Source organism: Engraulis encrasicolus, chromosome 17 (assembly GCF_034702125.1).
Source record: "Engraulis encrasicolus isolate BLACKSEA-1 chromosome 17, IST_EnEncr_1.0, whole genome shotgun sequence".
Taxonomy (NCBI): Eukaryota; Metazoa; Chordata; class Actinopteri; order Clupeiformes; family Engraulidae; genus Engraulis; species Engraulis encrasicolus.
Window position 1 is genome coordinate 44982933 of NC_085873.1, and position 13201 is coordinate 44996133.

The following is a 13201-nucleotide window of genomic DNA, read 5'->3' on the forward strand; positions in this document are numbered from 1 at the left end:
TTTGTGTTGATACTCTAATATCTAACCATTTATGATATGACTTAAAGGCTTCAACAGATTTATTCATCTTGTGTCAGTGTCTAGGCAAAAGACATCCCCACCCTATCACATCGCAGGGGTTGCAGAGCACTTGCAGTGAAGGAAGCATTGATTTTTTTTCCCCGAGGTGTCCTGCTCACCTGATATAGAGGGGGATGGGACACTGGGGGTTCCGTAGCCATAGTCGTTGACCCCTATGACACGGAAGTCGTAGCTAACGCCCTGCTTCAGGAGGTCCAGGTCTAAGGTGTATGATGTCACTTCCTTTGGAATGTCCTTGACAAGGATGTCCCACAAGCCCTCATCTGAAAGGATATTGAGAGAAGGTAGGAGATAAGCATAATACATATGCATACCCATAATATATGTGGACACAAACATCTGAAGGACTAATCGACAGGATTGTTAGTGAGGGTGCATATAGTGAACACAAACACACATGCACACACCCACACATGTACAAATACAAACGTTCATAACGTTTCTGAAAGTACATAAAAGACCAACCACCCATGTGTGTGTGTGTGTGTGTGTGTCAGTTTGTGTACATACCTGAGGGTCTGGCCTCCATGACATATCGCGTTATGGGGGCTCGTCCGGGATCTCCATTGGACCAGTGGATGGTGAGACCTGAGCCATAGCGGGAGATGAAGGGCTCTCCGGGTGGACCAGGGGCACCTGATGAGGAGGATAACAGGTTATACAAAGGTTATGCATCATAAATAAATTGTTTTTTGGGGGGGGGTTGTGCTTTATTTTGAGACATGATATTGACAGAGGGATAGGAAATGAGTAGGCAGAGAGAGAATAGGAAGGACTGGCAAATGTCCCGGGCCGGAATCGAACCCTGGTCGCCGGCGTAGTAAACTAGTGCCCTACCGTTAGGCCACGGTAGGGCTTGGTTATGCGTCATAAATAGACAGTTGGACAGACAGGTGGATAGGCACACAGAGATTCAACGGCTAGCCTGGTAGTGGAATAGAATGTACGTTCTACCTGTAGAGAAAAAGACAGATGTATAGATAGACATACAGATAGAAACAAAGACATATTGATAAATATACATTTACCTTCCCCAGGTCCCGTTGTAATGTTAGCCTCCACCTCGGGCCCGTACATGTAGGTCCTGGCTCGGATGCGGAAGTTGTAGGTGACTCCTTCGGCCAGGTCTTTGATCTTCAGCCAGTAGGGGGCTCCAACCTTGACGTCCACCGTGACCGTCTTACTGACGCCTGAAGAGGAGGAGGGGGAGTGAAGACAGTCGGCACAGGCCACTGACACCGACGCACAAACAAACAGACACACCGCATTTAGAGCACACTCAGACAAAGTACTGTATACATACACACACACACACACACAGGCCAGTCACCTTTCCTAACCTCTCACACACATCGGAGTGTGAACAGATTGACACAAAAAACACAATCCACAGACAAACAGTCAAATGTGGACCTACAATACATGTTATCTGACAAACACAAAGACTTATGTGTACATACAGTACAGTGCTTAAGTTATTAGATACATTATGACCACTATGACTTACTGATTGTGATACTGTATTATGGTTATTATTGCAGAACCTGTTGGGCCTATTTGCCTGTGTTGTGTTTTGTAGCCTAGCAGCATGTACAGTAGGCCTACTTCAAAAAAGAAAAAAAAGAACTTGGCTATTTTGGAGGCCTCCCTGCACCTTCCTAGTTAAAATTTGCTTCTTAAAAGACATGAAAGTTGCCTATCTAGTTGACTATCATTTGTAGGTACTATTACACCTAAAGTTTAATTCATTTCCCCTCATTTTACGAATGCCCGCCATTTTGTGAAATACATTACAGACGCCATTTTCTACTGTACCTGGTTCGAATTACATACGTGGCCCAGCCCCGCCCCCTTCCTATAAAACCCAGGTCAAGGTATGAATCTTTGCCCGACCCCTCTATCCAGAGGTGAAGACAACATCTCGGGACCACAAGTCTCCTTGGAGACGTCTATTTTAGAAATTATTGAAACTGTAAGTTATCTTGGCCAGGTTAACACTACGGTCGATATATTTCTTCCTTCAACCGGTTTTCGTTTGTATTGCATTCGGTTGCAATATTTCGAGTGACTTTTGCGAACACTGCTAGGAGAGCAGTGAGTCAGGACACACAAGGAACTCACGCGTTATAGGATAACTTTTGTACGGACAATTGTTAATCTTTTACTAGTACCGAAATCAAAGGAACCTCCCTGGAGTCGAAAAAGATTCGGTTGAGGCCTGATGGTCTGTCCCCCAAGAGAGTGGACAACCCGGTACAATTACGCGTGGAACGGACCTGCATGCACCCCCCTTTCTCACTGGACCTTCGCAAGACGGCGCAAAGACAATCGGATTACACAACGAAATACCCCTTTTCCTTTCCCTGTTCAACGAAGCAAGACTCTTGGACATATTTCAACCTCGCGGCCGGAACCGCGTGGTAACACTCGGCCACACACAGGACCCGAGCGCTTGGAGAACAAAGGAACTTCGCATGCACGAAGACGCGCGCATCCATCTCGCCCGGAGAGATCAAAGAATTCTCTCCCTTCCTACCAAGGATAACGCAGTAAGCACTGAATTGGGCATAGATATGCAGTTAGAACTGTTACATAGCTTTGAGGAGTTGTGTTTAAATATCCACACTTGTAGAGTGTGATATATTTTATTTTGGGTTATTTTGTTCTATCTGTTCTTTCTTTCCTTTCTCTCTTTCTCCCCTCTCATCACCACAAATAGCCACACGCTATTCTTAGTTTACAGTAGTTGCAGTATTGCCATAGGCCTACATGCACCCACACGTAAATTATCTACTCACAGAGATACACGTAACAGTGTTTTAACCCATACAGCTACCGAGTCGAGGACGTAAGCTATTGTCGGAAAAGAGCGCCAAGCGCTCCCTTTCCCTTCCCCCACGCATACTGTAAAACCCAAAGGACAGTATTCTCTGATCAGCTTGAATTCTTATCTTGAAGATAGTTTCCCGCTTCATCAGCCGAAAGCTTAACGCCCCTCCTTGTAACTCATATTTCGGATCTGCTCGCCCGAGCTGCGCAGAATCATTTGAGCCATAGTTCATACGAACATACATGTCTCACTCTCTCTCTCCTCCCACCGCTCCGGACACGCGGTGACAGAGGTGTGCGGCGCACACCGAGCGCGCGCCCCCTTCTTCCCTCTCTGTCTTTCTCTCTCTCGCATAGCGTACACACACACACACCAGCATCCTCTCATACCCCATGTATATATTGTATATTTTACCTAAGTTCTTATGCCCTGCAAGGCACATTGGCTGTATCAGTGTTATGACCGGATGATGCTTTTACAATAAATGTACATTGTGGTGAACCGTGTTTGTCTTATTTGAACAATTTCTACTAAGTCAACCACAAAACCTTCAGATTATTACTCAATAATGGTCATGATTTTATGAGACGGTCATGAGACGTGTTTTATGCAATCATTAATTAGACAATTGACGATTCCATAAGTACACACCTATACATTATTGATACCCAGCGCGAAGAGTTTAACACACTCTTCATGCATCATTTCTTATACTCTTATTCCTCACATATAGTAATAACACATTACATATTTGGACTGTATAAGAATTTTATACTTATTAATGTAATTATAATTACATTACTGTACTTCCCTTACATTTAATGTTGCCCCTTAGTGAGGAAGAATATTCCTCACGCCCATTGCAGGATTCCCTACATTTAATGGTGCAAGCCGTGTGAGGAAGTTATCCACACCCAATAATGTAATTTCGATTGCATAACTGCAATTGTCCCTACACATTTCTACACGCAACCTATAATTTTCTACAATTTAGAGAGGTCACACGACAGTAGTGAGGGCTATGAACAATAGATAGACTGACTGACTGACTGATTGATCGATAGAGACTTGCAACAGACTTGCGATGTCACTTGTAGTTTGGCCAGCTTTGCTACAGCTCTGCTACAACTACATGTACTGCTATTAAAAAGATGATTGTGTGTGTGGATAAAGGACAAGAAAGAAAGAAAGAAAACGCTGACATATATTTTTAAGGGCTTTTGAAGGATTTACGGGGATAGGATAACAAAGAATGGGACGGACAAGACAAAGCCGAATGGGACCGTAATTGAGTGGGAGAGAGAGAGATGGGGAAGGGCTGGAATATGACCAGGATTAGGGGTGTGCAAAATAATCGTCATATCGATGCATCGCGATACTTACTCTCACGATACAATGCATCGATTCATGACAAGGTATCGTGATACTTATTTTCTCAATATACTGCATGGATTCATGAAAATTGATTATTTGATAACAATAAAATTCGATTTGCCACGGGTTATTTTGTTCAGTAGAGAATAGGTAATATTTCTGTTGCGATGTAAGCTCTCTCCCAGATGATAGAATGCTTAAATAGAATGAACTGACTTAAGAAAGCTACACAGCAACTGACAAATTAGCTGTATTTTACACATTTACTGAAGTAACTATCGCAATGCATCACATTAGTACATGAATCGCAATGCATCGTGATAGAATCGCATCGTGGCATGTGTATCGTGATGCGCATCGAATCGTGAACCCTTTGCCAATACCCACCCCTAACCAGGATTATGGGGTGGCTTTGGTCTGGGCACAATTTCCCCTTTATCCTAGCTTGTTTATTTGTTGCTGCAGAAACATTGCTTTACTGACAGGTTAGGGTTAGGGATGGTTTTAGTCAGGGCAAAGCGTTGCAGTTTTTCCTTTATTTATTTTTTTAAAGTTTTTTTCCGTCTTTTTCGACTTTATTTGATAGGACAGTGTGAGAGGTGGACAGAAAGCGAATCGAACCAGGGTCAGCCGCATGGCAGGGGAGTGCCCTACCGGTTGGCCAAGGCAGGGCCGCAATTTTTCGTTTAGCAACATAAATTCGCCATGACCGCTGTAAAACTACTTAAAGGGACACTGTGTGAGATTTTTAGTTGTTTATTTCCAGAATTCATGCTGCCCATTCACTAATGCTACCTTTTTCATGAATACTTACCACCAGCATCAAATTCTAAGTATTCATTATGACTGGAAGAATTGCAGTTTTCATACATGAAAAGGGGGATCTTCTCCATGGTCCGCCATTTTGAATTTCCGAAAAATAGCAATTTAATAGCAAATATGACTGTACTTGGACCATACTAGTAAATATTTGTTTATTACTTAGTAAACTTTCATGTTAAGATCAAATTTGGCAATAGGCAGCCCAGTTTCAATGAGCAGCATAGTTGCAGTACCTTTTTTGGCCATTTCCTGCACAGTGTCCCTTTAAGCACCTCTTGCAAGGCTGGTCACGTGACAAAATTACTTTTGCGAGGTGTTGCCCTCCACGACTTCACAAGACGAGGCTTTGGACCAACACACACCATGCACGAGCGTGAAAATAACACGCCTTTTTATGCTGTCAGTCTGAACTACCCGAATATGGTACAGGTGCCAGGTCCCACACACAGCCTCCCTCATTTATCGCTCAATGGATGGGTTTTTTTATGAGTGTATGTGGCAATACTTTATACTTTTGGCTTCCTGAAGTAAGTGTCTCTCTGTTGCCTGCGCTTCTCAGGTATTAATGAGTTTTCAGAGTGAAATTGTATTTCATCACTGATGAACACCTGCCATATATCCACAGCTCACACCTGGTGTGGGAAAAGAGAGAATAGGTGCATAGGTGTGTGCGTGTGTGTGTGTGTGTGTGTGTGTGTGTGTGTGTGTGTGTGTGTGTGTGTGTGTGTGTGTGTGTGTGTGTGTGTGTGTGTGTGTGTGTGTGTGTGTGTGTCCTCACCATCTGCCTGTGTGTGTGTGTGTGTGTGTGTGTGTGTGTGTGTGTGTGTGTGTGTGTGTGTGTGTGTGTGTGTGTGTGTGTGCTCACCATCCACAGGTGTGCAGGGTTCGTAGATGAGCTTGTATCCCTCCAGGATGCCATTGGGGAACACTGGCTCCCCCCAGGACACGTTCACTGAGGTGGTGGTCAGCTCACTGAAGTGGATGAAGCTGGGAGCACTGGGAGCTGGGAAACACACACACACACACACACACACACACACACACACACACACACACACACACACACACACACACACACACACACACACACACACACAGTTTAGTACTTTTATTTGGATCTCACCAAGAAGGCAGCATTACAAATCCAAATAGTGATGGAAGCAAATGTCATAGCAATCAGTAGGGACTGATCAGAATCATAGGGTCCAATGTAATACATTACAGGTCAGAATGGCCTGGTTAATTTAAGTTGTTTAGGGGTAGACATGGCACCTCCTTCGCCATATTGCTAAACTACCAATTGTTGCAGAAATTGAGCAGTATTTAGCAGTCTTTTTTGAATTGTCCTTATTGAGTCCACAGAGTTGCAGTCCACGCAATGCAAGCCTATGTACATGTCCTAGACTGCCAAACACAAGAACAATAAGCTTGCAGTTGAAGCCTTGATTGGGGACCACATCCATGAGTGGCAGGTACTTCAGGATCTTGGAGTGGTAGCAAGTGTCCATGCAGAGATCAGAGGGGCAACCTATTTCCACAAAGGAGACCTTTTCATTGTCAGCATCTATAATGGTGATGTCCGGTGTGTTTGGAANTTCATGAAAGTCAATGAATTCATAACATCTCTCTCTGTCACGCACACACACGCGTGCACACACACACACACACCACACACACACACACACATACACACACACACACACAAACAGAATATGGGGATAAAAATGCACATCAGGGGATACAAATGCACACACACGACCTCACACACATACACACACACACTGTTGGTATACTGTGGAGTCCACACAATCTCTCTCTCTCTCTCTCTCTCTCTCTCTCTCTCTCTCTCTCTCTCTCTCTCTCTCTCACCAGCCTGTTGAGTTCGGCCCCTGGTGGGAACACTGCGAGGTCCGTCTCCTGCTGCGTTGAAGGCCGCCGTGCTGATCATGTAGGTGGTGTAGCCAGTCAGGTTCTTCAGCTTCACTCCTCCCTCCGGCAGGAAGAGGGTTCGAAGCTTCTCCGTCTCGTTCTGACGCTTGTACTCCCAGAAGTAGATCTTTATGGAATCACACATGGAAGAAATGTTGCAATGTAGCACAGAAAGAAAGAAAGAAAGAAAGAAAGAAAGAAAGAAAGAGGAAAGAACGAAAAAGATAGAAAAAAATATTCTAGAAAGTAGACCGTATAGAGAACATTATAGAAATAAGATAACTTACCCTTAACCAAAGGCAGATTAAAATAAAGGTGTTTTTAATTTCTTTAAAAAATTTTTTAAAAAAAACATGACACTGTTGGAGCAGTTCCAATTTGAAGAGGAAGCTGGTTCCAGCATTTGGCAGCATTATGGCTAATTGCCATTTCACCCTGTCTGGATTCCCCCCAAAGCACAACCAGTAGAGGAGACTCTAAAGACCTAGACATATTTTAGGATGGTTGCATATCTGCAATATTTTTTTAGGACCTATATTATTGTAGACAATCAGGGATGATGGAGGACACACACACACAGTGCCAATCCTAGCAAGATTTGCACCTCGGTGCATAATGAGATGACAAACGTGGGTGAGGTTTAGTGATTGTGCCACCTCCTCGGAGAGCATGCACACGCACACGCACACGCACGTGCATGTACACTCTGACTCTGACTCACACACACCTTGTAGCCTTGTATGTCTCCATTCTGGTTGTCCAGAGGAGGAGGATCCCATGTCACATCCAGCTGAGTGGCTGTTGCTGATTGGATGGCAACATTCTGGGGTGGAGCAGTTGGAACTAAGGAAGTGACACAAAAGGTCAAAGGTCAATGCCTTTGAAAACACAAGCATGTAATTGGAGTGCTTCTGGGTCTTCACCTTTTCCCTTGGTGCTCATCAGTGTAGGGGCTCTCAAATTTGGTCCAGGTAGACAAATGCTGAGGCACTCAAGGTTGTAATTTTTTATTTTTTTATTTGGCTACAATTGTTACAACCTTGAGTGCCTCAGCATTTGTCTACCTGGACCAATGCCATTGAAAATCAAGAAGAGAAGAGGAAAGAGGAGAAGAGGAAAGAGGAGAAGTGAAGAGAAGAGAAGAGAAGAGAAGAGAAGAGAAGAGAAGAGAAGAGAAGAGAAGACGGAACGGAACGGAACGGAACGGAATAGAACAGAGTAGATGATTAGAGATTATAAGTTGTTCTTGTTTTTTCATTGAAGCACTGTCCACGTTCAAGAATAGCCATAAAAAGATTACAAATACAGATACACAGCCAATGGAGAGAAGATGAAAAAATAGGGTAAAAGGGAGAGGGGAAAAGGAGAAAAAGTCAGCTACCTGCTTCTCCCACGAAGACCTCCTGAGGGGAGCTGGTGGGTCCCTCTCCCACAGCATTGAACACACTCATACGGATCTCATAGCGCTTGTGCTTGCTCAGGTCTGGAAGCAGACAGAGAGGAACACACACAGACACACGCACGCACGCACACACACACACACACACACACACACACACACACACACACACACACACACACACACACGGACATGCACACGCACACACACACACAGTCATGATTTATTGAAACACAGACACACACACACACACACACACACACACACACACACACACACACACACACACACACACACACACACACACACAGCCAGGATTTGTTGAAACACACACAAACACGCTCAGACAGGCTTTTTTTTAAAAGACGACTTAGACTGTATGGTGTGCTTCTGTTTTTATTTGTCAAAAGTGTGATACACTATGGCATGGAAATCTGGTATTGGAATCTGACAGTCCAATTGAAAGCAAACTGAACAAATGCAAAATCTCTTTTCCACTAACTGCCATAAAAATGCTCAATGAGAGATAGTAGTCATGCTATGCAAAACAGTTTTTTAAATGTATAGTTTTGTATTTATGTATAGTTTCAGGTTTCTGATTCTTCCATTTATTGTCTCAATGTACTGCATGTGTTACAGTGACTGTTTATTCCTAACAAAAATGTTCCCCCTGAGCACAATAAAAGTATGCTGTACTCTACTCTACGCATACAAAAACACTCACTCCCAGGCAGGCAGACCTAGTGGGGAGTGTGTTTGCTCAAGTCTCAAAGAAGACACAAGGAAAAACAGACATTAAATTTGACCAAGGATTATCCACTACTCTGTGTGTGTGTGTGTGTGTGTGTGTGTGTGTGTGTGTGTGTGTGTGTGTGTGTGTGTGTGTGTGTGTGTGTGTGTGTGTGTGTGTGTGTGTGTGTGTGATCACTTACTGTCCAGTTCATACTGTGTGGTAGAGGGTTCACTCAGGTTGTGTGTGTGTGTGTGTGTGTGTGTGTGTGTGTGTGTGTGTGTGTGTGTGTGTGTGTGTGTGTGTGTGTGTGTGTGTGTGACCACTTACTGTCCAGTTCATACTGTGTGGTAGAGGGTTCACTCAGGTTGTGTGTGTGTGTGTGTGTGTGTGTGTGTGTGTGTGTGTGTGTGTGTGTGTGTGTGTGTGTGTGTGTGTGTGTGTGTGTGTGTGTGTGTGTGTGTGTGACCACTTACTGTCCAGTTCATACTGTGTGGTAGAGGGTTCACTCAGGTTGTGTGTGTGTGTGTGTGTGTGTGTGTGTGTGTGTGTGTGTGTGTGTGTGTGTGTGTGTGTGTGTGTGTGTGTGTGTGTGTGTGTGTGTGTGTGTGTGTGTGTGTGTGTGTGACCACTTACTGTCCAGTTCATACTGTGTGGTAGAGGGTTCCACTCAGGTTGTGTGTGTGTGTGTGTGTGTGTGTGTGTGTGGTGTGTGTGTGTGTGTGTGTGTGTGTGTGTGTGTGTGTGTGTGTGTGTGTGTGTGTGTGTGTGTGTGTGTGTGTGTGTGTGTGTGTGACCACTTACTGTCCAGTTCATACTGTGTGGTAGAGGGTTCACTCAGGCTGTGTGTGTGTGTGTGTGTGTGTGTGTGTGTGTGTGTGTGTGTGTGTGTGTGTGTGTGTGTGTGTGTGTGTGTGTGTGTGTGTGTGTGTGTGTGTGTGTGTGTGTGTGTGTGTGTGTGTGTGTGTGTGTGTGTGTGTGTGTGTGTGTGTGTGACCACTTACTGTCCAGTTCATACTGTGTGGTAGAGGGTTCACTCAGGTTGCGTATGCTGTATGGAGCTGAGCGGTGAGACAAGAAAGAAAGAGAAAGAAACACAAAAACGTATTAAAATACTTAACACAAATCCACACAGACCCAACCCAAACACACACACAGACACACACTCGCCCACACACACGCATGCATGCACACACACTCGTCCGCACACAAACACACAAACACACACAAACACACACACACACACACACACACACACACACACACACACACACAGAGACACTCACAGGTGAGGTCTGCCCAGGTGGGGGAGAGGCTGTTGGGGTTGCTGAGGGCGATGCTTCGGAGGCGGTCGTACATCAGCTCTCGATAGCGGATACGATAACCCAGGAGGATGCCATTGATATTCTCCTCCGCAGGGGACTACAGAGAGATATAAAAACAGATATCAAAACAGAACATATGATCATACTCTACATATGATGAAGCATCTACATTAGAATAGACACATAATTAAAGTATGCATGAAAATATGATTGCTGTTATTATAACCCAGGAGGATGCCATTTATATTCTCCTCTGCTGGGGACTACAGGGCAAAAAAGAGATATATATAAGACAGAACCAGAAACAAAATACTCTGCATATAAACCCATTTTAGCCTGATGCTGCGTATATGTTGTTGACCTTTGGCGCCTGGAGTGCTATATACGCTGCATTCAGGCTCTTTAGATTTGAGTTCTTTATTTAAAATGTGGGTATGTTAGAACTGAATGAACACAGTCTATTGCAAGATGAGGGTCCTAGCTTTTAAATGCATCTCATTTCATTGTTTTATGCGCTTTGGAGGCTAAGATATTTAGGTTTGAATGGGTAGAAGACACCTTTTGCCAAAAATGTCTTAGGCATTAAGCAGGCATTTTTTTTGCAGGTGCCTTAGGCTAAAATGGGTTAAACTGACAGTACAGCTGACTACACTTGATCTTGGGTCTTCAAGTCAAGTTCTGTGGGTGAAAGCCAATATCTTCCCCTCAACAATCTTCAACCATCCTATTTTAGATTCTGAAGGTCCCCAGCACTATCCCAATTGAACACTGATCACATCACTGGTCTGTCCTAGATGGCTTCAAGTCTTTATCTGTGACAGACCACTGCAGAAAAGAAAGAATAGCAAAGTAATTAGAAGAAAATAGGGTCTTACCTGCCATCGCACCAGTACTGATGTGGTGGTGTGGGGAGTCAAAGACAGGATGACTGGAGCCTCGTCAGGAGCTGTGGGAGGAAGGAGAGAGAGAGAGAGAGAGAGAGAGAGAGAGAGAGAGAGAGAGAGAGAGAGAGACATTACATGTGAGTAGTGGGGGGATGAGAGAGAGATAAAGAGAGACAGAAGAGAGGATAGAACAGGTGACAAACTCTTACCGTCCTGTAGGGTGGTGATGGCCTCACTCTCCTGGCTGTACTCACTGTCCCCGATGTCATTAGTGGCCTTCACACGGAACTGGTAGGAGGTGAAGGGCTTCAGCCTGAAACATACACAGATAATACGTAATTATAATATGCTATAAACATAACATAAAATAACATAACATGTTATGAAACATAATTAATAGCAATATTAATCGAATAGACAAGATATACTTTTACCCCTATGTTACAGTGTGGAGTCTGACGCCATAAAACTATATGCATTTGTGCCAGAGAGAGTAGAGTACAGAGAGGTTCCATTGGCCCATTGTTTCCTGGTTCTATTATGGCCCCCCTTAGGCAGACCTAGGCAGACCTAAGGACTGTTCTATTCAATGCTAGGAGCATTATGACACGGCCCTTTAGGCAGACCGGAACCTGGTCGCGTTAGGTGCCCATAGAAACCTATTATGTTGGCATATCTCTATAGAATATCTCTGGCGTTAGTGCTTTTGATAACAAATGCAGGAAGTGGAGGTAGTCCACTTCCTGTTTGTCTCACCTGTCCACGACGTAGCTGCTGGACTCGTGGTTGACGGAGGCGGAGTGGACGGTCCAGTTGCTGTCGGGCAGCTCTCTCACCTGCACCGTGTAGTAGCGCACAGGTGACAGGCCGTCGCTACCCGGTTCCCACGACAACAGAACACTGCGAGCCTGCACCTGCTCCTGAGGCACTATGGGACGGCTGGTGGGCTGAGGACGAGCTGTGGAGGTCGGAGGGCAGAAGTAAAAAGCCGTGTGGAGAGAAAGACAGATATGGGATGTACTGTAGAGCAGTGGTTCCCAACCTATGGGTCGGGACCCAATCTATGCGTCGCCAAAGATCCACAGTGGGTCGCGAAGCCCTCTTGATTTTAATACCATATACGTTGAATAAATGACAAAGCATTTAAACTAATATATGCATAGAAGCAACAAAATGTAAGTGATATATTAAACAGTTATTCTGTATTTGACTGAAGACAAATTGAGGAATAAAATGATATCTAATGAGTTTTCGCAGGAAACAAAGTATCATGTGACTCCCTCTCGTGCCGGCGCTCGCACGATTGGGTCACCAAAGCTTACAATGGTAAAAATATGGGTCCATGAAGAAAAAGGTTGGGAACCACTGCTGTAGAGGTACGCTTCGACTTTGTATGTGTTCCAAACAGAAAACATCTTCTCTTGATGCCGTGATGACTCCCTCGCCAAAGAGAGAGCTGTCTACTCAAATATGAATACGATGGAAATAGCATTATGTTGGGAAGGCAGTTTCTGTCCATTCTGAATTTCATATTGTTTGCTATGGTTGGAGTTACGTTTTTCATATTAGGATGTAGCATTAGCCTGCGTGGGCTAGTTGGCTAACGTAAGAACGACAGCTAAATCGAACAGACCCATTCACTTTTGACTTTGACTAGACAGAGGGTCAGAGAGAAAGTGTGAATAGAGCAAGTTTTCTGTGGTAGACAAATGGTCTGACAATCAGGTTGGCTGACTGACAGAAACTGATATTGATACTGATACTAACAGAAACTGACACATGGGAAGATGAATATGTGAGGTTTAGGAAACTTCAAAGGCAATTTAG

At 44.3% G+C, this 13201-nt stretch overlaps 1 protein-coding gene across 1 annotated transcript in view; it reads right to left on the reverse strand.

Moving 5' to 3' along the window:
• The window catches only part of LOC134466886 (protein sidekick-2-like), a 360453-nt gene that overhangs the window by 7611 nt on the left and 339641 nt on the right, over window positions 1-13201 (reverse strand). Inside the window, exons 30-41 of the mRNA XM_063220787.1 lie at window positions 12131-12332; window positions 11584-11687; window positions 11366-11436; window positions 10452-10587; window positions 10170-10226; window positions 8418-8519; window positions 7764-7879; window positions 6977-7163; window positions 5973-6110; window positions 1110-1313; window positions 592-717; window positions 180-344 (exon numbers count right to left, since the gene is read on the reverse strand). Of these exons, the coding sequence (XP_063076857.1) occupies window positions 180-344; window positions 592-717; window positions 1110-1313; window positions 5973-6110; window positions 6977-7163; window positions 7764-7879; window positions 8418-8519; window positions 10170-10226; window positions 10452-10587; window positions 11366-11436; window positions 11584-11687; window positions 12131-12332 (1608 nt within the window). The remainder of the gene's footprint in view (window positions 1-179; window positions 345-591; window positions 718-1109; window positions 1314-5972; window positions 6111-6976; window positions 7164-7763; window positions 7880-8417; window positions 8520-10169; window positions 10227-10451; window positions 10588-11365; window positions 11437-11583; window positions 11688-12130; window positions 12333-13201) is intronic.